This window comes from Gracilinanus agilis, chromosome 5 (genome assembly GCF_016433145.1).
Source record: "Gracilinanus agilis isolate LMUSP501 chromosome 5, AgileGrace, whole genome shotgun sequence".
Classification (NCBI taxonomy): Eukaryota; Metazoa; Chordata; class Mammalia; order Didelphimorphia; family Didelphidae; genus Gracilinanus; species Gracilinanus agilis.
Genome location: NC_058134.1, coordinates 61,630,913 through 61,655,293, shown reverse-complemented (window position 1 = coordinate 61,655,293; position 24,381 = coordinate 61,630,913). Strand labels below are relative to the sequence as shown.

The following is a 24,381-nucleotide window of genomic DNA, read 5'->3' as shown; positions in this document are numbered from 1 at the left end:
CTTCCTTCCTTCCTTCCTTCCTTTCTTTCTTTCTTTCTTTCTTTCTTTCTTTCTTTCTTTCTTTCTTTCTTTCTTTCTTTCTTTCTTTTTCTTTCTCTCTCTCTTCCTCCTTTCCATCCTCCATTCTCTACCTGCTTCCTTCTCTCCTGTTTTCTCTTCTCTTTTCCCACTTTTTTCTTCTTTCTTCCACATTCCTTCTCCTTTTCCCTCTCCCACCATCTTCCCTGTCTGTCTTCTATTTGTTTCTTTTTTTCCCCTTCATATATCCAGCATCTACTATAGTGCCTGGAAAGAAATAGATGCTTACGATATCCTTGTTGTATCTACGTCATATGTTTTGAGAATCACAGGGACTATTACATATATATATATATATGTATATATATTTCACCACAAATCTCTAGCCTATAGAAATACACACACTTATTATTATTACAATTCAGGAAATGAAACATAAAGAACTGTTGACAGACTCTAAATTAGATCTCAGCTCCAACCCACTGAAACCACATTGTCATGTTATTTCTTCTAAAGCCACAGATGTGGAATTCTGTACTTATACATGTTATTGTCTCTTTGCCTCTTTTTCAATTCCATTTGCTTATTCCTGATTTATAGGCATCCTTAAAAAAATCAATAAAATTCTATTCTTTGAACCTCCTACTTCGGTTCAATTTTTTGCCTTTAAACAACCATTAAACATTTTGTTTCAGGTTGCCAAATTTCTTGTTGATTTTTTTATATGAGTGGTTCCATGATAAATTCTTATAAGAATACACTTAATTTTATTATTTTGGTCAAAAACTGCATTTAGATGGTTCTGGGCATTAAACAGTGAGGGGTTGGGTTTCACCTTTGTTTTAAAGAACTTAAGGGATGTATACCATTCATAGATCAAATTTATTTTAAGCTGACAGGATCTATTTCTGCTGATCGCCTGTCAATAAGCATTTATTTAAACTCTTCCCACATGCTAGTCACTGTTGAGAAAGAAATATAAATGAGATTGTCCTCGCCTTCAAGGAGCTTATATAATAGGGACAAGTCTTACTTTCATTGCTGTATATATACTCATGCACTTATACCAGTTAACATAAACAATACTGGGCATCATTGCACAGAATGATAAATTAAATTCTTGTTTATATTTCAGCTTTAAAGTTTAATGTTAGCTTGTTTAAGGGAATACTGTCTTACTCCCTGATTTTTTCCACGGGAAGGCAATTATTGCTGCCCTTGATTTGCTGGAGTGGAATACTAGACTTGTGAAACTCATTCATATCTGTGAAGGACAGTCCCTTTCATTTCTTTTAAAACCTGGTGCCCAATAGTTTATAAACAAGGTGTAATTTTCTAGGTAAAGAAAGGAAATGATTTGTTTGAAGTATTAACAAAGGATTATTTATTATTTTGCTAATTCCTCTTTAGGGCTTTTCTCAGAAATATCCACCTGTCTTTCCAAGTTACCCAAATGAAAGTATTAACCAGTATAGCTGCTCATAAGAAACAATCTTAGCTTCTTGTTGACTTTGATAAAAAAATTGAATAGAAATTTTCTTCTTAAAATAAATCATGCATTAGAATTTCATCGAGAGATACCCAATCTGTTTATATTCTGCAAAGTGCAGCATTTGTGAATGAATATTTTCAATGATGAGCTTTAGCTAAATTTGATATAAATCAAATGTTCTTATCCATTTTTATGTGACAGAGTCCTTTTCAGAATAATATTGTTCAAATAATAAGTGGAGGAAATTTTAAATTTTCAAATAGAGATTGGTGAAAATAAAGAGCTATTTTCACTCTAAAATCTATCCAGAGACCCACTGAAGAACCACAGATTTATAAATGGTTATCCTTTGAGTTTAATATAGGATGATATGTTTATGTGATAGTTTAATATAGAATGATCATGAAATTAAATCCCCTTTGTATGCTAAACACATTTCAGTGAATTTCATGATATTCAGATTGAGTTTCTTGCTTTTATGTTTTCAAGAGAAAAGTTTTTGTTATTAGGAAAATAGAATGGAAACATTTAATTAAATCCATAGTTTGATTTAAGTAAGGTTTGAGATTTTTTTCTGTAACTATATATGATTTCCACTAGGAGGCATCAGAGACTGTTAAATATAGAAAATGTAAAAGGAGAAGTTTTTTTGCAGCTTCAGAAAATTGGTGTTTTCTAGACATTTCTGACAATCTTTGGGACATAACTTGCTATCTTTTAGGAATAAATGTATGTTTCTTTGGCCAGATGTTATAATGACAACTTTAGAAGTTTGGAGTTTTAGGAAAAAAACCATTCATTACTTCACTCAATGAGGAAATATTAAATATCTCTTATGGGCCAGGTACTGTGGTAAGTGCTGAGGAGACAGAGGGAAAAAAAAGGAGAAAGAAGCAAAGCTTGCTGCCTCCAGAGAGCTCATATTCCTAGTGTGGTTGCTGGGAGTTGAGGGTGAGAGTTATATTATTTGTACAACTAATTTGCCCCAAACTATATTCAAAATAAAAAAATTGGGGGGAACGAGAAGGATATGTTACCAACTGCAGAATAAGATTCCTGTAGCCTATTGTCATTGAGCTGGACCTGAAGGGTGTCTGGGAATCACAAGAAATGGTGGTGAGGAGAGGGGGGCTTTCTAGTCTGTGAAGGGAGATGGGATATTGAATTTGGAGAGTGGCAAGTAAGTCTGCTGAGCAGCAGTTTAGATGCGCAGAAGGAGAACAATGTGAATCAGTGTAGTTGGGAAAAACAGATTAGAACCAGATTGCAAAGGACTTAAATGAAAAACAGGCAAGTCTCTATTTTTCCCAGAGGTGATCAATCCTTCAGAATTAAAGAATGAAGGAAGGAAATAAGCATTTTATTAAGCACCTATTGTGTGCCAGGTGGGATAGCTAGTTAGCTCAATAGATAAGAGTGCTTGGATCTAAGGTCAGGAAGATTCATCTTCCTGAGTTCAAATCTAGCCTCAGACACTTATTAACTGTGTGACAATGGGCAAGTCACTTAACCCTGTTGCTTCAGTTTCCTTATCTGTAAAACGAGACAGAGTATCTTTGCCAAAATATCCCAAATGGAGTTGTGAAGAGTCAGACATAACTGAAATGACTGAACAATATTTATCTTTGTACTTACTCATTTGTATGTTGCCTCTTCTGTTAGATTGTGAACATCTTGAGAGTATGGACTGTTTTATTTGTTTACCTATTTGTTTTTGGTGTTGTTGTTGAGCCTTTCTTTATCCCTAGCATTTAGCACAGTGCTTGTTGACTTGAAGTAAACTTAAAATAACTTGAGGGAAATAAACATGAATGGCCAGGCTTTCATAGGGAGTAGCTAAGCCTTGAAGAAAACCTAAGGGTTCTAAGGAGAAGTAGTAAAGGCAGATGATTTCCAGTAGGATATAATTTTGTACTAAAGGTTTGAAAGCAAGAAAGGGAAAGCTTAGTCACTGCAACCAAAAGTTTTATTGTAAGGTGGTGTAAGGATAAGGGGAGTAAAGTGAACTCTGTCTGTAAAGGTAGTTTAGTGCCAGATTAGGAAAAGCTTTAGATGATGCTAGGCTGAAGGAGTTTGTATTTTATTCTATTTGCAATTTTTGTTCAGTTGTTAAGTCTTGTCCAACTCTTGGTGATTCCCGTAGATTGTAGTGTTCCAATGCTGTCCAGAGGGTTTTCTTGGCAAAGATCCTGAAATGGTTGGCCATTTCCTTCTCCAGTGAATTTAGGTAAAAAAAATGTAGGTGACTTGTCTAGCTAGTCAGTATCTGAAGCTGAATTTGAATTCAGGTCTTCCTGACTCCAGACCAGTGCTTTATCCACAAAGGCACCCAATCAGCTTCCAAGCCAGATAGAGATTAAATGACCTGTCCAGGGTCACACAGCTAGTAAATATCTGAGACCAGATTTGAATTCAGGTCTTCCTGACTGCAGGCTCAGCACTCTATCCACTGAGTCATCTAATTGCCTCTGGGAAGCAATTGGAATACACTGAAGATTTTTTTGAGCAGGAATATTATGTGATTATACCTTTGTTTTAGGAAGATGTTTCAGGGAGCTTTATTTTTTTAATTTTTTAATTTAATTAATTAATTTTTAATATTTTTCCACAGTTCCATGATTCATGTTCTTTCCCCCTCCTCTTCCCTTTCCCCTCCCAGAGCCAATGAGCAATTCCATTGAGTTTTACATGTATCATTGTTCAAAACCTATTTCCATATTATTACTATTTGCAGTAGAATGATCATTTAAAGTCTACATCCTCAATCACATCCCTATTGAACTATGTGATCAATCATATGTTTTTCTTCTGCATTTCTGCTCCTACAGTTCTTTCTCTGGATGTGGCTAGCACTCTTTCTCATAAGTCCCTCAGAATTGTCCTGGATCATTGCCTTGCTGCTAGTAGAGAAGCCCATTATATTGGATTGTGCCACAGTGTATCAGTCTCTGTGTACATTGTTCTCCTGGTTCTGCTCCTTTCATTCTGTATTAATTCCTGGAGGTTGTTCCAGTTCACATGGAATTCCTCCAGTTCATTATTCCTTTGTGCACAATAGTATTCCATCACCAAATAGACACCACAATTTGTTCAGCCACTTCTTAATCAAAGGGCATCCCCTCATTTTCCAATTTTTTGCTACCACAAAGAGCACAGCTATCAATACTTTTGTACAAGTCTTTTTCCTTATTATCTCTTTGAGGTACAAACCCAGCAGTGGTATGGCTGGATCAAAGGGCAGGCAGTCTTTTACAGCCCTTTGGGCATAGTTCCAATTGCCTTTTCAGGGAGCTATATAAATAATTCCTAAATACCCCAGTTTTTAAGAAACTGATGTTGGGCTTCTCTTTGTCCCCAAGTTGCAATTCCCTTTTTTCTCTTTCAATTATAAATTCTTGGACTATGCTTTAGATACATATAATGGAAATTTCCTCCAGGTCTCCTGTCTCTTGTGGTTCCTCTTGATTTCTATTTCTGAACTGTTCACATCCTGGGAACTTAGATTTTTGATAATATCCACTAGAGGAAGTTTCTTCGTTTTGCTCAACTTTTTGACAGTCAAGATCACTTCTTACTCTGAATTTTTCTAGCATTCATGTCATTTCATGCCTACCATGTTTTCTCCATCAATGCCTATGGGTCCTCTTTCTAATCTGTTATCACATTCTCATTTTTCCTTTAGGAGATGCCTCATAGTCACTCCTTTCTTTTCATATTCATAGCTTTCTTTCAAGATCCTCACTGGGTATTTCAACATCATTCAACTGGCTGATATTAGATATCTAGATTCCTTTACTGTTTACTTCTACTCATATACCTTTATCCTCCTTTGAAGTAAACTAGTTCAGGGTCCAATTATCCTCTTCCTGGATCAGAAGTTTCTTTTAGGACTTGGTTTAAGCCACATAACTGCCTTCTATCTTTTCCTTCCTCTAATTACTTTTGTACATTTTCTATGACTCTATCTTTAACCAATTTAGCTCAACAAATTCAACTTTTATTAAGCACCTAATATGTGAAGAACAAGAGTGCATGATATAGAGAGCAATAGAGACAGAAAATCTTGGTGTCAAGAGCATCTCACTTCAAATTTATCTCTGACCCCAGGTTGTGGTCCTGTACAACTGACTTAATCTCTCAGTTCTTCTAGGCAATTCTCTGAGACAATACTTTGTATAACAGTTGCTGATTTGCATTTGTGAAGGGAATTTCTTTCCTGAATCTTCCCTATAGCAATGAAATCACAAATCTAGTTCCCTCTCCCCAATCCCAAACCCTTTTCACCCCCAATGTACATAGCACAGAGCATTTTGCTTTGTGCTATAAAAGGTTATAGAAATCCTTACTTTCCATCTTAGAATTAATACTATGTATTGTTTCTAAGGAAGAAGAGTGGTAAGGGCTAGTCAATTAAGTTTAAGTGACTTACCCAGGGTCACCCAGCTAGGAAATGTCTGAGGTCAAATTTAAAGCCATGACCCTCTGTCTCTAGACTTGACTCAACCCACTGAGCCACAGCTAGGAAATGTCTGAAGCCAAATTTGAAGCCAGGACCCTTCTGTCTCTAGGCTTGTCTCTTGATCCGCTGCCCACAAGAGGTTAATTAAGCAGTAAATTCCTGCCCTTATAGAGCTTAAAATTTTGTAGGACATTTTTTACATAGTCCAGCAAGGTTTAATATAAATTATAACTTGGGAGAAAAAAATTGGAAGGGAGACTTAATAGAAATATTTTAAAATTCTTCTTAAAAGAGAGGAACATCCAATAATTCTGAAAATTCTATTATAATCTTTTTCTATTATTACTTTCTATTATTGTAATTCTTTCTTGTGTATAATGTTTATGGTAGTAATTTATTTAAGGGATTGACTACATAGAGGTATCATATTGCAGCCTGAGGGCCACAGGCAGCTGGCAAAACTCCCAGGTGTAGCAGAACCAGATTAAAATGTAATTGGGAAATGTTTAACAAAACAAATACAAATACAATATAACATAGGTAATAGTAATTTGTGGTTTCCTAAATTAATACATGGCAAAAGGGATACTTTCTATATGAATCTGATACCATTAGGCAAAGGGTTTTGCTCATTTTTTTCAAACTGTCTAGAATTCTTTAATATATGTGTGCCTTTCACACAAGTCTTCATATATTTATGTCCGTGTAAAGCAGGCAGGTCTAGTTTGCATTATAGGCAGGGATTTTAAATATAGAATTTGATGTAAATTGTATCACCAAGAAAATAATCCCTACATATAGGCAAATGCTTTCTGATGATGTCCATTTCAGTTCAATTCAATGCTTAATTGCTATTCTGAATTAATTTCTTTTATTTTAAATGTTTGAGGCTTCTATCTATCTATCTATCTATCTATCTATCTATCTATCTATCTATCTATCCATATGCCTTAGTGGTTAAAGAGCTGACCTTTTAGTCAGAAAGACTTGAGTCCAAGTTTTATCCTTGACACACACTGGGTAGGTGACTTTGGACCCAGTGTTTTGACCCTTTAGTGCTCCAGGAAATTCTCTAAGTTATCAATTCCTGTTCTGGTTGATGGAGTTTCCTCTTGAGAGTTTCTGTTACAGTGAAATCATTAATCTAATCCCTATCCTATCCCTATTTCTTTTAAATGTTTTTCCGTATTCTCTATTTAGCATGAATATAAGAAGCTGTTTGAAGAAAGCAAAGGAAGTTATCACTTTGAAATGGATACAGCTGAGCACCTCCATCATAAAGGCAACACAGTGCTCCAGAGTCAGGTATGGATCAATAGAATACTTCTTTACCACATTACGAGAAACTTAGCCAGAGTAGCAAAAACTCTTAGTCATGAATTTTTAATTGAATATAAGAACATAAAATATCCTCACACATACTCAAAACTTGCCAATGGGTTTGGAAATGGCAGATATTGTTTGGAAAATTTAAAATGCCATTTTCTAGACTAAAGGTTTTCCAAATGCCTGGGCTTCCCCCAAATCTATGGTTTTACATAGAACCTTAGTTTATGGAATATGAGTAATTACATTTATTTTTAATTTTGAACTGTAGAATTAATTTGGAAGGATCAAGGATTTAGTACAATTTTCTCAGTTCAATTGCCAGCAGTATTGAAAAAAAATCATCGAATGAAAACACCATAAAATATAAACAGGTAGTGTGTTCTCACTTTCTGTTTGATAGTCCATGGTCTCTAAGTTGTCACTTTCTGTTCCAAAGTCAATGTCAGACATTGATTGGAGGTAGGCTAGTAACATGAAAAGAATACAAAATTTGGAGTAAGAGGCCCCAGTTCAAATCCCAGGTGTGTGCTCTTTGGCAAATTACCTGACTTTCCTGTGCTTCAGTTTCCTTCTGTGTAAAATGTGAGGTCTTGACTAGTATCCTATAATGTTTCTTCCAGTTCTATTTATCGTCTGATGTTTATTCAAGAGGACTACATCTCTGTTTACATGGGATATATATTCTTGCCCAAAACTCTTCGTCAAAACTGAGAGCACAAAAACAATTCTCTTTTGTAAATGATCAGAGGAGACATTTTCAATTTCCCTCCAAGATTTTCTTCCTGAGCCATGCTTGTATTTGGTTAGAATACTAACTATTTTTCTGAAACTGCCCTGTATTTCTGAAAATGCAGTAAAGATACTGCTCCTGGAGAGGACATCATGGAGACTTCTGGATAGTCTCCATGGTAGTCAGTGTGGTTCTGAGTCCCTTCTTTGGCACACTTCTGCAATAACTCCTTTGGGGAAATAAATGAGTGGGGCAGCTTCTACAAAGAAGTCTATTTTTGCACGAGCTCTTGTATAAACCTAATTCAGCTTAGATTTAATATCAGTATAAATTTAGAGGGTTAAGATAAAGTGTTATCAAGAACATTACATGGTCTCTATGACATAATTCTCTTTCCACCCCCTCCCCAGTGACATCAGGGTGGAAAATTAGGCTCATGTTTTCTTTCTCATTATGTGATTTACTAAAGTTCAGGGTGACCTAAAGGTTATACTCATCCAAGTAATTTATGTTGGCAATGAGTTATCTTGCACATGTCAAAGTACAAAATTATTTCTCAGGTCAAATCTTTACAAAAACCAATATAATAAATTAATTCCTCCTCTGATATACTATCTGATGTATAATTTCCTATCACTTTCACTTGGGGTTCACGGCAGGGATAAAACTTTATTTTTCCAGAAATAAAAGAGGTAAGTTTTTTTAAATGATCCAAATGACTATAACTTGATTTTATTTTAAAATATTCATTTTCAATGTTTGTTAGTTTAATGCTTGCCCATTATTCACTCTTTTTGTTGATGTCTTTCTGTTTTTTTTTAAATATTAAAGAAGCAGGATAGTGACATAGGGGGAGCACTGTGCCATGAATCAGAATCTGAGTTTTAATTTTCCATCTTACCCCCTTTCTTCATTCCCCACCTGCTATGTGACCCTGGGTAAATCATGTAACTATTTTGGGTTTTAGTCATTTTATCTACAAAATAAGGGTGCAAATACGTGACCTTCTTGAAACCAGGTGTCTGGGTTAGACAGACGATGTCTTAATAGTCCTAAAATCTATAATTTTGTGCTTTACTTAATCTTTAAAGTTCCTTTCCACGTAAGTATTCTATGTATCTAAAAATGAGGGCAAATGCCCCAAAGTCTTAAAGCCTAAGAGTCTTAAATGCTCCAACTTCATTTTCCCTTTTGCCATATAATTTATGAAGTCTTTCTAAAACAAAGAGGTTGCCGTGTTGTTTATAATGAAAACTTTTTTTTTAATCTAGGTTAAGTACAAAGAAAAGTATGAAAAAGCTAAAGGCAAGTCAATGCTTGAATTTGTGGACACTCCATCTTACCAGGCTTCTAAGGAGGCTCAAAAAATGCAAAGTGAGGTAGACAATTTTTTTTTATTTGCTAGATTGGGGCCCAAAGGCTTTAGGTTATTCATTTATTGTGATGTAAGCTCCGACCTGTCCTAGAAAGTTAAAAAAGTTTCCACTCTATACCTGAGAATGGAAAACATGCCAGTCATCTGAAGATCAGCTTAGCCAAGCTCATGTGGGTTACAGAGTGAAGACTTGTTCAGAGACAGCAACTCTTAAAGGCTAAGTTGTAGAGGGATTGCTATGGGAGGGATATACAGAGATGAAACCACAGCTCAAGGAAATGCAGAAGTGTTAAGGAAAGGCTATCTATGTAATGACAGGTGGCATAGACTGAATCACAAAAACTTGTATTCAAGTCCACTTTTAGCACATACTTGTTGTGTGATCCTAGGTAAGTCATTAAACTTTTGTGTGATCCAGGCAACTCTTTAAAATTCTAAATTGTAGTATAAGTGCTACTGTGGCTTGGTAGAGGAAGTTTCCTGACCTGAAATTCCATAGCTCACTGGTTCTCAGAGTGTGTTCCTGGGGCCATTGAGGTTCCTGCGACCCTTTCAGAGGATCCATGGAGACAAAACCATTTTTTATAATAATACTAATAATATATAACAATGCTTTAATTTCTAATTTAGTAGATTTCAGTAGGTATAACCCACATAAACAAAAAAATTTTGGAAAGTCCTCAAAATAATTTGAGAATTGTTGATTTAGACCAGTGATTCCCAAAGTGGGTACCACCGCCCCCTGGTGGGTGCTGCAGTGATCCAGGAAGGTGGTGATGGCCACAAGTGCATTTGGGGGGGTGAATAACTGTAAGGGGCGGTGATAGTATGTGACAGGGGACACTAAGTAATATTTTTTCTGGAAAGGGGGCGGTAGGCCAAAAAAGTTTGGGAATCACTGACTTAGACTAATGAAATCACAAATCCAGTCCAGAAAGGCACAAAGCAAACTAGACAATTTCATAAACATGAAAGCCTAGTCTATCTACTGAATGTACGCTAAATAATAATATTGACCAAATCTATGCATGAATTGTTTTTTTAACTGAATTCACAGAATCAACACATTTTTAACATTGTATAACCACTGGCAAACCACTTAAGTCATTTAACCTGAAAGCGCCTCAAAGAACTTTCTATGTTTTTCTTACATATCTGTATCTGCAGAAAGAGTTTCTAGATAAGGAGTTTCCCACACTGGTAAAATAAGAATTCTCTCCCTACCTCTAACTAAAATATTTCTGTATTTGTATCTCTATCATCAAAAAGAGAAAAGTATGTATATAAACTATATTTAGTAAATTATTCTGGAAAGAGTGAACTCTAAGTCTTTTATTGCATCTACATGAAATGCAATGTTCTGGTTATTGCCATGGTAGTTCTTCCATCCTTGTAGAAGGGGAATTTTCTGGAAGGTTCAAGGACAAAGAGAAGTGGAAGATCTATGAGGTAATCTACAAACTAACATTTCAATGTGACAGGTGATAACATCTTGAAGTACCAGTGACCAAAGAGTAAGAAGAGTAATTTATTAGCCCATCAGGGTCTATGGGATATCTCCCTTTTGCTGTCCTCTTCTTTTTTTCTCCTCTACATCTGTCTTGATTTCCTCAGTGCCTGTCATCTTCTCTCTTCCATTCAGTGCCCTTTTGTTTTTGTTATTTCTTTCCTCCAACTTCTTTTTCTCTTTCTTTTTTTTATCCTTTCCGAATACCTTGAAATTAAAGCTTCTCCAAATATCTTGAAATTAAACCACAAATCAATTTAACTAACTTGTTTTACTTCCTTTTGACTCTGAATATTTATGTAGGTCAAAGCCCCCCAGGAGACAAAATGGATTCCCTACCTCTAAATTATGCCATCCAGAAGTATGTCATGTGAATACTTTGCTTTTTCCTACCTTAAAACATAAAATGACTTTAATAGTTGATAAAGCTTTATCAAGTACCTTACGTGTGCTTAAACCTCAGGACAAAGAAACACAAAAGAGAGCCTCTTGTCCTGGAGCCCACAGTCTAATAGCGAAGATAATATACAAACAACCATATACAAATAAGAAATAGAGTGGATAAATTGGAAATGCTCATCAGAGAAAAGGCACTAGAATTAAGCAAGAATAGGCTGCTTGTAAAAGGGGGGATTTTACCTGAGATTTGAAAGAAGCTGGGAATCCAAGAGCTGGAGATGAGGAAGGAGAGCATTCTGGGGATGGGGGACAGGTAGAGGGATTGCCCATTCTTGGAAGATGTCTTGTTTTATGTGAGGAAAAGCAAGGAGGCCAGTATCATTGTATTATAGAATTGGAGTTGGGGTGCGGAGGGAGGAATTGGGGATACTACTATAAGGTGCAGGAAGACTACTGAAAAGGTGGAAGTGTGTATGTGCGTGTGTGTGTATGTATGTATATATGTATGTATGTTATGAAGGACTTTGAATATCAGACTACCAGAGGATTTCATATTTGATCCACATGTTGAGATGTTAGATTTTCAACTTAGTTTGTTTATACATATAATTTTCTGGCTACCTTTAATGTGCCCTTTGAATTTCCCTTTGCTATTAACCATATCTGTGTCTTAAACCACCGAACCAAACAAGACATCCTGATGATTAATAAATGAAAAATTCCATTAAGTTCCTAGTTTGTTTATGTGATAACATACAAACACCTGGTTTAATTTTTAAAATATGCATTGGGTGTTTGATATCAGAAGGATGAGTCTAAGTGACCCTGTACTCAGCTGTGAGGATGACCTCTGTTTCTCCTTGACTTCTTCTCTTCATTGGCAGCTTCTATCCAGGATTTATTGCTCTCTGTGGAACTGATTTAATTCTTGTGCTCTATGAGCCTTTGCTTAGTATTGACTTTCCATTTCGTTTTTTTTTTTTCCTGTTCTGAAATCGTGAGTTTTTACTGTGGTTTAAGGAGAAAAGATGGGGAATTGGAGGTTTGGGAGGAGAGCCCTGAGGTTGTAGTTGTTGTTGCTTAGCTTATAGCAATCTCTGTCCTAAGCTTAATCATCCTGCTGTGGCTTACTAGATTTTTGAGGAGACATGAACAATATCCTTGGACTGAACCTTGTCATAGTAAGGGATATAAATACTGGGACTGATAAAATTCATTTATTAAAAAATCAGCTGTAGCTTGGAGGTATCTGTCAGTGGTTTTCACTTGTAGTAAGATCAAGAGAGAGAAACAGAATGATGGTTCTTGACGGTCTCCTTTTTTGTAACACCATTTTTTAAAACTGCTCTAACAGAACACATGCTGCTAATCATTTGCTATTGATAGAAGGCCCTTTCTAATTTCAGAGAAAATACATTAATTCAATCAATCAACAAGTATTCACTTGGTGCCTACTCTACCAGTTTCTATCAATTGATTTGAATATATTTGATGCCAAAGCACGACAGCATCAAGGAGAAAATTACTTAGTATACTTTTAAAAATTGAGATGCCCATTTATAGATTTGAAAAGGGGGAAATGAAGACTTTAGTTACCTTCAGGGTTTCTCAAAGTGGCTGTGTCCACAGGGGATCTCTGGATTACTAATCATTTTGAGTGAGGTAACATATCAAGCCAAGTATATATCAAGTTTGACTGATTTCTTTTTCACACAATTTTTAGACTTAATTGAGCAATTGTTCTGATGTCATGCAATCATGCCTATGTGATGCTGAGTAACCTCACTCAGACTATTTTTCCAGGAGGAAAAAGGGGGTAATGAATGTTTTTCATTTTTCTTTTCACCCTAGTTCAACAGTGAAATTAATCATAGGAGGCATTAATCAACATTCTTAGCAGAAGGTTGAAATCCTCTTGTTGATAAAAGGACCTGAGTTGGGAAAAGTATGGCAGTGACCAGCAGATTTATTCTCTGACTTCTTTTCAATAGCTACTGGTATTTCCCTAAATTAAGAGTGGCTATTCTGTCTTCTGAAACAGAAAATTTACCGAAAAGATTTTGAAAAAGAACTGAAAGGAAGGCCCTCGATGGATTTAGACAAGACTCCAGAATTTTTGCATGTAAAATATGTCACAAATCTTCTTAAAGAGGTAGGTAAGAACTTTCTGGTATTTGTCTTGGTTTTTATAAAAACTAGTAGCCCTAGAAGAGAGGACTAAAATGGCTCAGGAGATCATTCTAGGTTTCTAGGCTTTCTGCCTCATCATTTTCTGTGATCTTGACATTGTTGTATGAAAGGATGGAAAGGAACTCTATTTGGAGTCTTGGCTCAGTCACTTATTAGCTATATTGCTATCAGTGCAACATCTAAACTCTATGACATTGTTTTCTCACCCATAGAACAGAGATAATAATACTGCCTACCTCCTAGGGTTTAAACCTCAAACACCACATAAATGACAATTGCTATTATTATTCAGGTTGGTGGATTTTTGTTATCTTATGCCCATTTGATTTTTCTTCACTGTACAGTGGTTAGAGCTCCAGTCTCAGAGTCAGAAAGACCTGAGTTCAAATCAAACATCAGAAAAAATAGTCATGAAGATCAAATGAAATAATACATCTAAAGCATTTAGCACAGTGCTTGGCATATAGTGGTCACTATATAAATGTTCTTTTGTTTTGTTCATACTGTTAGGCATCTTCTATTTAGCCTTTTTAGTTTCTTTGAACTCTAAATATTATTGATTTGATTGTTTAGTTTTTGTACCTTATTATATCGCCTTAGTAAAAAATCTGTTAGTTATTCCCTTCTTCTCTCATATAGTATCACCTCTAATTCTGAGCTTATCTATTATTATTTATATCTGGTATAGATAGTACAATGCATAATGAACTGGGTCCAGAGTTAAAAAGAAGAGGAATAGATTCGATTGCTTTTGGGAAATTAAAGAACTTTTAAATTGACCTTTAGCTTTCCATGAAAGGAAAGACTTATCTTTTTAGCTCTAACCTCTTACTGCCAAACTTTATGATAATGAATATAATGTATCTGTATTAGAAGAAATAACGATGGGTATTGCACAGAAAGCAACAGGGAAGCTCATGGAAAGAATGAGCAGTTTGTAATACATAACCAATGAGGAACTCTAAATCATCAAGGAATTATATACTGGAAAGAAAAAATGATTTGATTATATGGCCCTAGCAAGGGATGAGAGGTGTACAGAGTATTCCACTAACCCCCTGGAGATTTTAGGAGAAAGTGAGAAATATTACAAGAATATTGGGCTTACCAATGGAATTGCTTGTCACCTCTGGGATGGGGAGGGAAGAGAGGAGAAAGAGAACATGAATCATGTAACCATAGAAAAATACTTTAAAATAAATAAATAAATAAGAATATTGGGTATAACCACAGTTGTGAAATTTTGGGAGAACATGAACAAAAGTCTAATTGAATGGACAGATATGGATAGTTGCAATCTATATGACTGTAGAGAACTCCTGAATCGGTGAGGTCATTGGTCCATTTAAGTATTTAGTTTTCTCATCATCATCACCATCACCAAAGAATATTTATGGAGCACTTTAGACTTTGCAAGTTACTTTATGTATTTTATCTTCCTTGACTTTATAACAACCCTATGAAGGAAATACAATTATTAACCAATTTATCCATGGGGAAACTGAAACTAATAGGGGCTAACTGATATGAAAGGCACCATGGTGTAGTAAATAGTTAACAAGTGTAGAAACATCGAGGTTCATATCCTGCTTCAGTCACTGTCTTAAAAATACTTTAATGATTTATCTTAGAGGAAAACTAGCATTGAAAAAGCACCCAAGAAAAAGGCTACAGGCTTGAGTAGTAAAAACAGTGGTGAACAGAAACCATTAAGTATCTAAAAAGCATTATTAGTCATCTGTTATGCCTTGAGGTAATTCTTTTGCTTTTTAGCTGAATGGGATTTAACATTCATATTTAAGGTCATGAATAAGAAATGACCCGGTTACTTAGAGAGAGAAATTATCATTTTTATTTTATACCTTTAATCTTTGTTATCTAATTTTATTTTTTAAAATCTTTATTAGAAGTTCAAAATTTTCAAATGTATTGAAATGTTGATTAGAGAAATTTAACTCTTTCATCTATATTCTCTTGTTGAAATGCTTTAAGTTTTTGGGATCATATTTTTCTTTAGTGCCTCTCATTTTCATTTCCAAAACATTGTCTCAGTGTAGTCACAGCAAATGGTGTATTCACAAATGGGAAAGTTGTGTTAACTCTACATTAGGTGTAAACACTTTGTGCTCTTAACTAACAGAAACACTAATAAAACATAAGCCCATTTGAGGAAATAGTCTATATTTCTCCTTAACTAGTTTTTATTCTTCTTATCCATTTTTAAAATTCATCATTTACTATCACTGTAGTATTTATTGAAAGTTACCAAGACACTATAGCATGACTTTTAATATAGTAGACTTGGTAAGTTAGATGACTAGAATTTAAATTTAGCAGAAATTATTAATTTCTAAGATGATTATGAGAAAATTATAAAAAAGGTTTAGCCCTTTCAAATGAAAAATAGCTTGGGTTATAGACTGCCTTTCAAGCTTAAGATTGTGTTTGGAATTTGTATCAGTTGTAGTCCTATACATCAGATCAGTTGTCATGATCTTGAAATTCTGGGGAATTGTTTAAACTGAAGATATCTTCTTAAGCCAGTAAAATATTATAATAAAAATGCTTGCTCAAACACACTGGCGATTTTACAGCACAGACTTGTGAAAAACAAGAGCTTGCCAAATTTACATTTGTTATTTAATTAAAAGCTAAATGTTAACACTGTAACTGTGTGCAATTACATGCACGATTTACCAAGGGGACCCTTTCTCTACCCAGTCTTCTTTGCTACTTCCCAGTGTTTGGGGGATTTCTTAAAGTTTATGCTAATAGGAACGACACAGATAGGAAACAAGTATCCTATTCTATATTGGCCCTTAGGCATCTCAGGAGCTGTTTTAATATTTCATGCTCCTATTGACATTTTTTCCATTTCGAATAGGAAGTTTAGTGAAGAATCCTTCCTTCTCTTCTCTCCTACTTCTCCAATAGACCTGTATTATTGACCTTAGTTGAAAGGAAGCAGCCACAGAGATAAATTATCTACTATGGGCAAGGCATTGTGCCAAACCAGAGCCTCTCAGACTTTAGGCAATCAGGACCCCTTTACACTCTTATAAATTAGTAAAGACTCCAAAGAGCTATTTTGTGGGTTATATCTACTAACATTTACCATATTATAAATTAAAATATCTTGATATTATTATGAAACTACTTGATCATGTGGATTCAAACATTCTCCCTCACCAAATATTTTAGGGGTTTCCAGAGTCCTTGGACCTCACTTTGAGAATCTTTGTTTGTTAGACATTAGGAAAAGGTGATATCAAATCTGTCTTGACAATTCGCAATAACCTAAGCTCTTTTTCATTTGGCAGAGTAAATATTTAAAAAAATTTTCTCATGGTCTTTTAGTTTTATTCTAGTTGTATAACTTACCAAGTCTACTGTATTAACAATCATCCCATAATATTTTTATAATTTTGAATCAATATTCCCATAATAATAAGTGATGAATAAAATAATGTACCCCAAATAGATTTTTTTCAGTTCACTTAAATTGAAGAGTATAAAACATACTAGTAAAGATAGGTCATGAAGTTGAATAAATGTAATAGAAAACAGCTAGGTAGATAGGTGGTAATATGAACAGAGTGCTGGAACTGAAGTCAGGAAGACTCATTTTCCTGAGTTCAGATCTAGCCTTAGATACTTACCAGCTGTGTGACTCTGGGCAAATTGCTTAAGCCAGTTTGCCTCAGTTTCCTCATCTATAAAGTGAGCTGGAAAAAGGAATGACAAACTACACCAGCATCTTTGCCAAGAAAACCCCAAATGGAGTCAGGAAGAGTTAGACACATTTGAAAGCGACTGAACAATAAGAATAGTAGGAAACAGAGTATTCTAAGTGCATAAGAGAAGTCTAAATACAGTGCTATGAGAATCCAAGGGAGGGAGCATCTTATTAGCTTAATTTAATGAGGGGTAGTTTTATGGTTTTCAAAAAATACATGTTGTAGCATGGATAAAATTTCAATAGGTAGAGAGATTATAGAGAAGATAACATGAGCAAAATATTTTGGTGTTTAATTGTTGCTTTGGGGGGATAATATCTAATAGTCTGCTTTTGTTGGAATGAAAGGTATGGGAAATTGAATAAATAGAGATAGAATAAAAGTAGGAAAATACGTTGGGGAGAGATTTTAGAGAACCTGGAATGCAAGGCTAATGCATTTGGTGGATATTTATAAGGCTGCAGCTAACCAGCCATTCACTGATGGCTTTTTGAAGAGCACAGTTATTTAATTAGGGCTGGGTATTAGGAAATCTGGCTGAGGAGTATAGGATTGTTTAGAAGAGCCTGAGAGTAGGAGTTGATAGCCTGAATAGAAAGTTGTTGTAATAATCCAGGAAACAAATACTGTTTTTTAGTGGAAATGGAAGGGAAGAGAAAGTGATGGATACATTAAATAGTGTTCAGGTAGAGTAGCAAAGACTTCTCTATTGGATTGGATATTGGTGATAAGAGAGAAGCAAAAACCTGATGGCTGAAGTTTTGACCATGGATAGTTACAGAAGAATGAGAAAGCAAAAAAGAAACAAATTTTTAAGGGAAAAAGATTAGTTCAGTTTGGGACATATAAGGGCTGGCAGGTGTAATGCAGGTGGAGCTGTCTAGTAGGTAGGCAAAAATATAAAAATGGAGCTCAAGGGTGAGGTTGAGGCTAAAGATATATAAGTGAGCCATAAGAAATGTGATAGTTGAAGCCATATGACTGCACAAGGTAGGTGGATAAGGTTTCATCAAGGGAAGGTTGGGTCTCAGAGCTAGAAAGTAAAAAGAGGTCAAGGATGCTAGGGAAGTTTACTTTGTTGAAATTCTAAAGTAGGGCTCATTGAAAAAATGTATGGAATAAAATCCTATGAATTGTTGAGCTCCTGCATAACACTCCCAAATGACTTGAAAGTCACACATTCTATATATCCTTTCCTCTCCCCAAACCAACCCACATTCTGACTGTGTGGGTCAGACTCTCTGATTCAGTGATGATTATAATTCCTTTCTGATTCTTTGTGAGTTGCTAAGTTGGCAGCAGCAGTACTTGGTGGCTAACCTTTTGGTGATGAGCCTTTCCAACCTAATCTAAGCTGATTCTTGGATGTTAAGTGATTTTTTAGGCCTTTATCTGAACCCTTTCCAGTTTATTCAGATGTATTGGAGCTTGGACCCTGGGGTATAGCTTTGAATAACCAAAGATACATCTATACCCTAATTAGGTGAATCTGATTTTAGCCATATGACTTTAAATATTATCTATTCCTTCAAATTTCCATTTATTTTATGTGAGAATTTCATGAAAAAATTCATAAAGTTAAAATATTAAAGTGGTCTTTTAAATAAATTACAAAGCTTTTAGTTTTTTTTTTCCATAAAGGAAATCTTAGTTATTTAGTGAAAAGGAAGTGAAAGCTCTTTCAAAGTGTTGACACTTAGGTCTAAAATAACATTGCTGTTATTGATTACTCTGGCTCCTTCACAGAAAAACAAATTAATACAAGCTAAGGAATGTAATATCTGTCAGGATATTAGGTAAGTTGAATAGCAGCTAATATCTGACTACATTAACTTGAAGATGAGACTAAGGTAAAAACGAGTCCTTCACTTAAATAGCACATAGATTCTGATCATTAAAAGAAGTCTTCACTTGCATTTGAGAAGTTAGTATTTTACAACACTGATATTATTGAAGTTGAATTGAGGTCAAATTTTATTTTTTCTAAAGTGGATTGCAAAAATGTTAAACTTTTTTGATGTCCATTTTTGTTTGTAAAAATAATCTCACTTAAACAGAATGAAGGTATTTTAAGAGTTTTAACATCAGTCTATAAATCAGTGTGTAGGAAAAATTATATTTTTCAAAGAAGAAAGAAAGATTTGGTGGCTAAAATGAATCCATACTTTATTTTTAAAAAACTTGGGATACATTACATATTTTGATTGGTAATTTTTCATTCTTTTTGACTATGTAATTCAGGTGATTCATATTTTATAGAGTTTTCAAAGAAACAGTTCAAATAATTAATAAGAGGCATATCTTTCTAAGATTTCACGTACCTTTTAAAATGGGGACATCCTTTTTTGTCACTGACTATAGTATATAAAAAATTGGGAGAAAGATGAAAGGATAAAGATTGACAGAATTGGAAGGTCTTCTGAACTTGATTAGATTGGAAAATGCATCCCAAGAATGAAATAAGGAACATTAACACTCATCAGCCGAAATTACTCTTCCACATTTTTCTTCTCATAGTGTACCATCAAAAAAGCTTAAAGTATTCCATGATTTACAATGATATTCCCTGTCTTGAAATTGGATATTCTTCTCCTACAGAAAGAATATAGAAAGGACTTGGAAAATGAAATAAAAGGGAAAGGAATGGAACTTAGTTCAGAGATCCCTGACATTCAGAGAGCAAAAAGGGCATCAGAAATGGCGAGTGAGGTTTGTATACCAAAAATCACTAAATGTTTCCATTTTTAGTTCTTTATTTGAACTTGTTGAAATGTTTCCCATAGCAACTGATGTTTTAGAGTGGAAGATAATTTAAATGCAGTATAATTTCCGTAGCCATAATTATGCTACCAAAATACAGAATAAAATTTTCTGATACAACGGTCTTGGTGGAGCCAATGATATTAAATGAGTATGCATCAAAGGCAGAGTTTGAACCCAGGTCTTTTTAACTCCACGTGTAATATATGATGTAACATACCACAGTTGTCAAACTCAAATGAAAGTAGGTGTACATAAGGATGTCTGTGGGGCACATACTGACTTGGAAAGCCTCCTATTAAAACTATGTTTTATTGTATTTATATTTATTTTCTTTGATATTTCCCAATTACATTTTAATCTGGGTTAGGCCATACTAAGCCCATGTTTGACATGTCTGCACTATACTGTGCTGTCTCTTATAGATCATTTTATATAGTTCCTTATCCCTGTTTTACCCTTTTCTTTATCTCAGGCCTTAGTTTATCCACAGACAATGATACAGAAAAAAAGTTTAAAAGGCTCTGTTACCCAGAATTGAATAGGAAGAGGAGAGTAAGACATTTTTATAAATACCTTACCAAAATTTCCTTTGAAATAAAAGATCAAATTAATATTAACACTCTTCTGTAACACTGAATGACTTTAAGTCATGAAATATTACAGTGGGCAAAGAACTGAAGCTGGGCAACAGATGGGAGAAGATTGTGAAAAGCTTTACCTCAAGCGTGCAGGATAGGGGTCAAGACCCTTTGAATTGGTGTTATTGGATGCAGCAAAGGTACTCTGGCCCCACTGGCAGGGATGAGCGAGGGTTTACCCTGGCCTTGTTGGGGATAAAGGGTGTGACTGCTCTTGTACATAAGAAAATTATGTCCTGGCATTGGCAAATAACTTCTCCTTTATCTACATGATAGTGGTACATTCCAAAGAGTTTTGAAGATTTGCTGTCCTCATTCATGATGTAGATGAATTGTGTGGTTAAAAAAAAAAGATTATTTTTCTAAATTTCCAAGATGGTTCTATTCCTGAGATATGCATGATATAAATGTTATCTGAGTGTTAAAAATGTTATTCCTCCACAGAAGGAGTACAAGAAAGATCTGGAAACTGAAATTAAAGGGAGAGGAATGCAAATTGGCACAGATGCCCTTGACATACAACGAGCCAAAAAAGCTTCTGAAATCTCAAGCCAGGTTAGTATAGAGAAAAATTATGACTTTGGAGCTTATCTTTTTGGACTAAAAATTTTATGTTTAGTGCCTGGCTTTCCAAAGGGTAGAATTCCCCAAACTTTTCCAATGAGCTTTAAAAAATTATTTTAACTAATTAATTTTATTAAATATTTCCCAATTATGTTAAAATTAATATTTTAACAACACTTTTTAAAATTTTGATTTCAAATTTTTTTTCTCTCCCTCCTACCTCTCCTCTCCTCTTTCTCTCCTTCTTGAGAAGGTAAGCACTTTGGTTTGGATTACATATGTGGGGTTATGCCAGACCTAATTCTGTATTAGTCATGTTGAAAAAGAAAACACAAACAAAATAATACAATAAGAATAAAGAAAGTAAAATCAGTACTTCATGTGCTCAAACTTCATCAGGTATCTCATTGGACACTTTTCATTATCGATTTTTTGAAATCGTCTTGGTTCATTTTTTTGATCAGAGTAGCTAAGCCTTTCATAGTTGATCATCCTTTCATTACTGCTGTCACTGTGTATAATGTTCTCCTGGCTCTAGTTCACTTTACATGAGTTTCCACAAGTCTTCCAGGTTTCTCTGAAACCATCCTGCTCATTGTTTATTATAGCACAATAGGATTTCATCACTGTCACATACCAGAACCTGTTCAACCGTTCCCCAATTGATGGGCATCTGCTTGATTTCTAATTCTTTGCTATCACAAAATTGCTGCCATGAATACTTTTGTACAAATAGATACTTTTCCAGTTTTTTTTTATCTCTTTGGGATATAGCCTAGAAGCAGTATTGCTGGGTCAAATGGTATGGATTCATAGTTTGGGCGTAGTTCCAAATTATTCTCCTGAATAGTTAGACTAGTTCATAACTCCACCAACAGTTCATTAGTATCCTAATTTTTCCATGTCCCTTCAGCCCCCCAGCACTTGTCATTTTCACCAATCTGATAGTTTCTCAGAGTTGTTTTAATTTACATTTTTCTAATGAGTAATGATTGAGAGCATTTTTCCATATGACTATTGATAGTTTTGATTTTTTTTCTTCTGAAAACTGCCTGTTTTTTGATCATTTATCATCAGGAAAATAGCTTTTATTTTATGTAAATTTAGTTCATTTCCCTATATATTTGAGAAGAGAGTAGTCTATTAGGAAATTTATTGCAAAAATTTCCCATTTACCTGTTTGCCTTCTAATTTTTTCTGTATTAATTTTGTTTGTGCAAACCCTGTTTAATTTCATGTAATCAAAATTATCTTTTTTACTTTGCATTATTTTCTATAACTTGTTTTGTTATAAATTCTTCCATTATTTATAGACCTGACAGGTCCATTTTCCCATGATCCTCTAGTTTACTTATGATATTGCCCTTTATGTCTGAATCATTTTCTCATAAAACCAGTTCCTAGTTTTACTTCTTCGTTCACTTTTTTTTAACCCTTAACTTCTGTGTATTGGCTCATAGGTGGAAGAGTGGTAAGGGTGGGCAATGGGGGTCAAGTGACTTGCCCAGGGTCACCCAGCTGGGAAGGGTCTGAGGTTGGATTTGAACCTAGGACCTCCCATCTCTAGGCCTGACTCTCAATCCACTGAGCTACCCAGCTGACCCCTTTGTTCACTTTTTAAAAAAATTCATTTTAATTACTTCCTCATTTGATTTATAGGATTTCCATTTTGGTATTTAATTGAGGATTTTTAACTTGTTCTTTTTGTCTTTTTTACTTGCATGCTCAATTTATTAATCTGTTCTTTTTCTCTTTTACTGAGAAACACATTTAGAGACATACATTTCTCCTAAGTACTGCTTTGGCTGTATCCCACAAATTTTAAAATGTTGTGTCATAATTACTATTCTTTTGAATAAAAATTATTGTTTCTAGAATTTTTGCATCAATTCAGCTTTTAATCTATACTTCCACAGCTTTTAATGAAATTGAATTTTCATTGCAATATTATCTGAAAAGGGTATATTTAGTTTTTTACTTTTCTTCATTTGGTTGGGAGATTATTATGCCATAATACATGGATAATTTTTGTGACAGTGCCATGTACAATTAAGAAAATGTATACTCCTTTCTATTTCCATTCACTTTTCTTCAATGGTAGTCTATCAGATCTAACTTTTCTAAGATTGTATTCTTCTCCTTGACTTCTTTCCTATTTATTTTATGATTAGATTTATATAGCTCTGATGGGGAAGGTTGATGTTCCCCACTAGAATTTCTTTATTGTCTGTTTCCTTCTATAATTCATTTGACTATTCCTTTAAGAATTTGCATGCTATTATATTTGGTTCACATAGATTTAATATTGATATAATTTATTGTCTCTGGTTCTTTTTAGCAAGATGTATTTTTCCTATTTGTCTCTTTTAATTAGACCTAATTTTGCTTTTGCTTTGTCTGAGATCATGATTACTACCCTTGCCTTTTTTCCTTCAGCTAATGCATTATGTATATTCTGTTCTAGATCCTTATTTCAGCTCTGTGTGTCTTTGTTTCAACTGTGTTTCTCGTAAAATGCTTATTGTTGTATTCTTGTTTCTAATCCATTCTAGTATTTACTTCTGTCTTATGAGTTAGTTAATTCCATTCATATTCAGTTATAATGATTGATATAGATAGACTTTTCTACCTCCTCTTTTCTTCTGTTTATTCTATCCTGTCTCTAAAGTCTCTTTTGCTTTAGACTACTGCCTTCTTTTTTCCAGCACTTACTCTTATTACCGTGTCCCTTTCTCTTGTCCCCCTCCTCCTACTTTCCCTATTGCAGTGATGATGAACCTTTTAGAGACTGAATGCCTAAACTATAATCCTCATGCTGCATGTGAACTGCCTACTTACTCCAGACAGGGGAGAGAGGAAGAGCTCCCAGTGGGCTGGTTAGAGGGCTGGGTGATATGAAAAATTTCTTTGGACACAATGGAGAGGAGAAAGAGAGCAGCCCACTCTGGCATGCACGCCAAAGCTTCACCAACATTTTATTTAACCAACTCTGTGTGTGTGTGTGTGTGTGTGTGTGTGCTCACGTGTACATTCCTCTCTCCCACTCCATTTTGGAAACAATTAAGATGTTTCTGAGATTCAAGCATCACCTTCCCTCTACCATTTTCCCATCCACTGTAAAAGATCTTTCTTACATGCCTCTTTGATGTAAAACAATGTTCCTCATTTTTCTCCCTCTCT

General features: G+C 34.7%; 1 protein-coding gene across 3 annotated transcripts in view; it reads left to right on the top strand.

The window, feature by feature from the left end:
• NEBL (nebulette) overlaps positions 1 to 24,381 on the top strand; it is a 463,434-nt gene that overhangs the window by 380,970 nt on the left and 58,083 nt on the right. The window contains exons 10-14 of one of the 3 annotated variants that reach the window (XM_044679717.1): positions 7,170 to 7,274; positions 9,300 to 9,407; positions 13,351 to 13,461; positions 19,835 to 19,945; positions 21,082 to 21,192. The exons of the other annotated variants lie outside the window; for them this stretch is intronic. Of the exons in view, the coding sequence (XP_044535652.1) occupies positions 7,170 to 7,274; positions 9,300 to 9,407; positions 13,351 to 13,461; positions 19,835 to 19,945; positions 21,082 to 21,192 (546 nt within the window). The remainder of the gene's footprint in view (positions 1 to 7,169; positions 7,275 to 9,299; positions 9,408 to 13,350; positions 13,462 to 19,834; positions 19,946 to 21,081; positions 21,193 to 24,381) is intronic. 3 annotated transcript variants of the gene reach the window in all.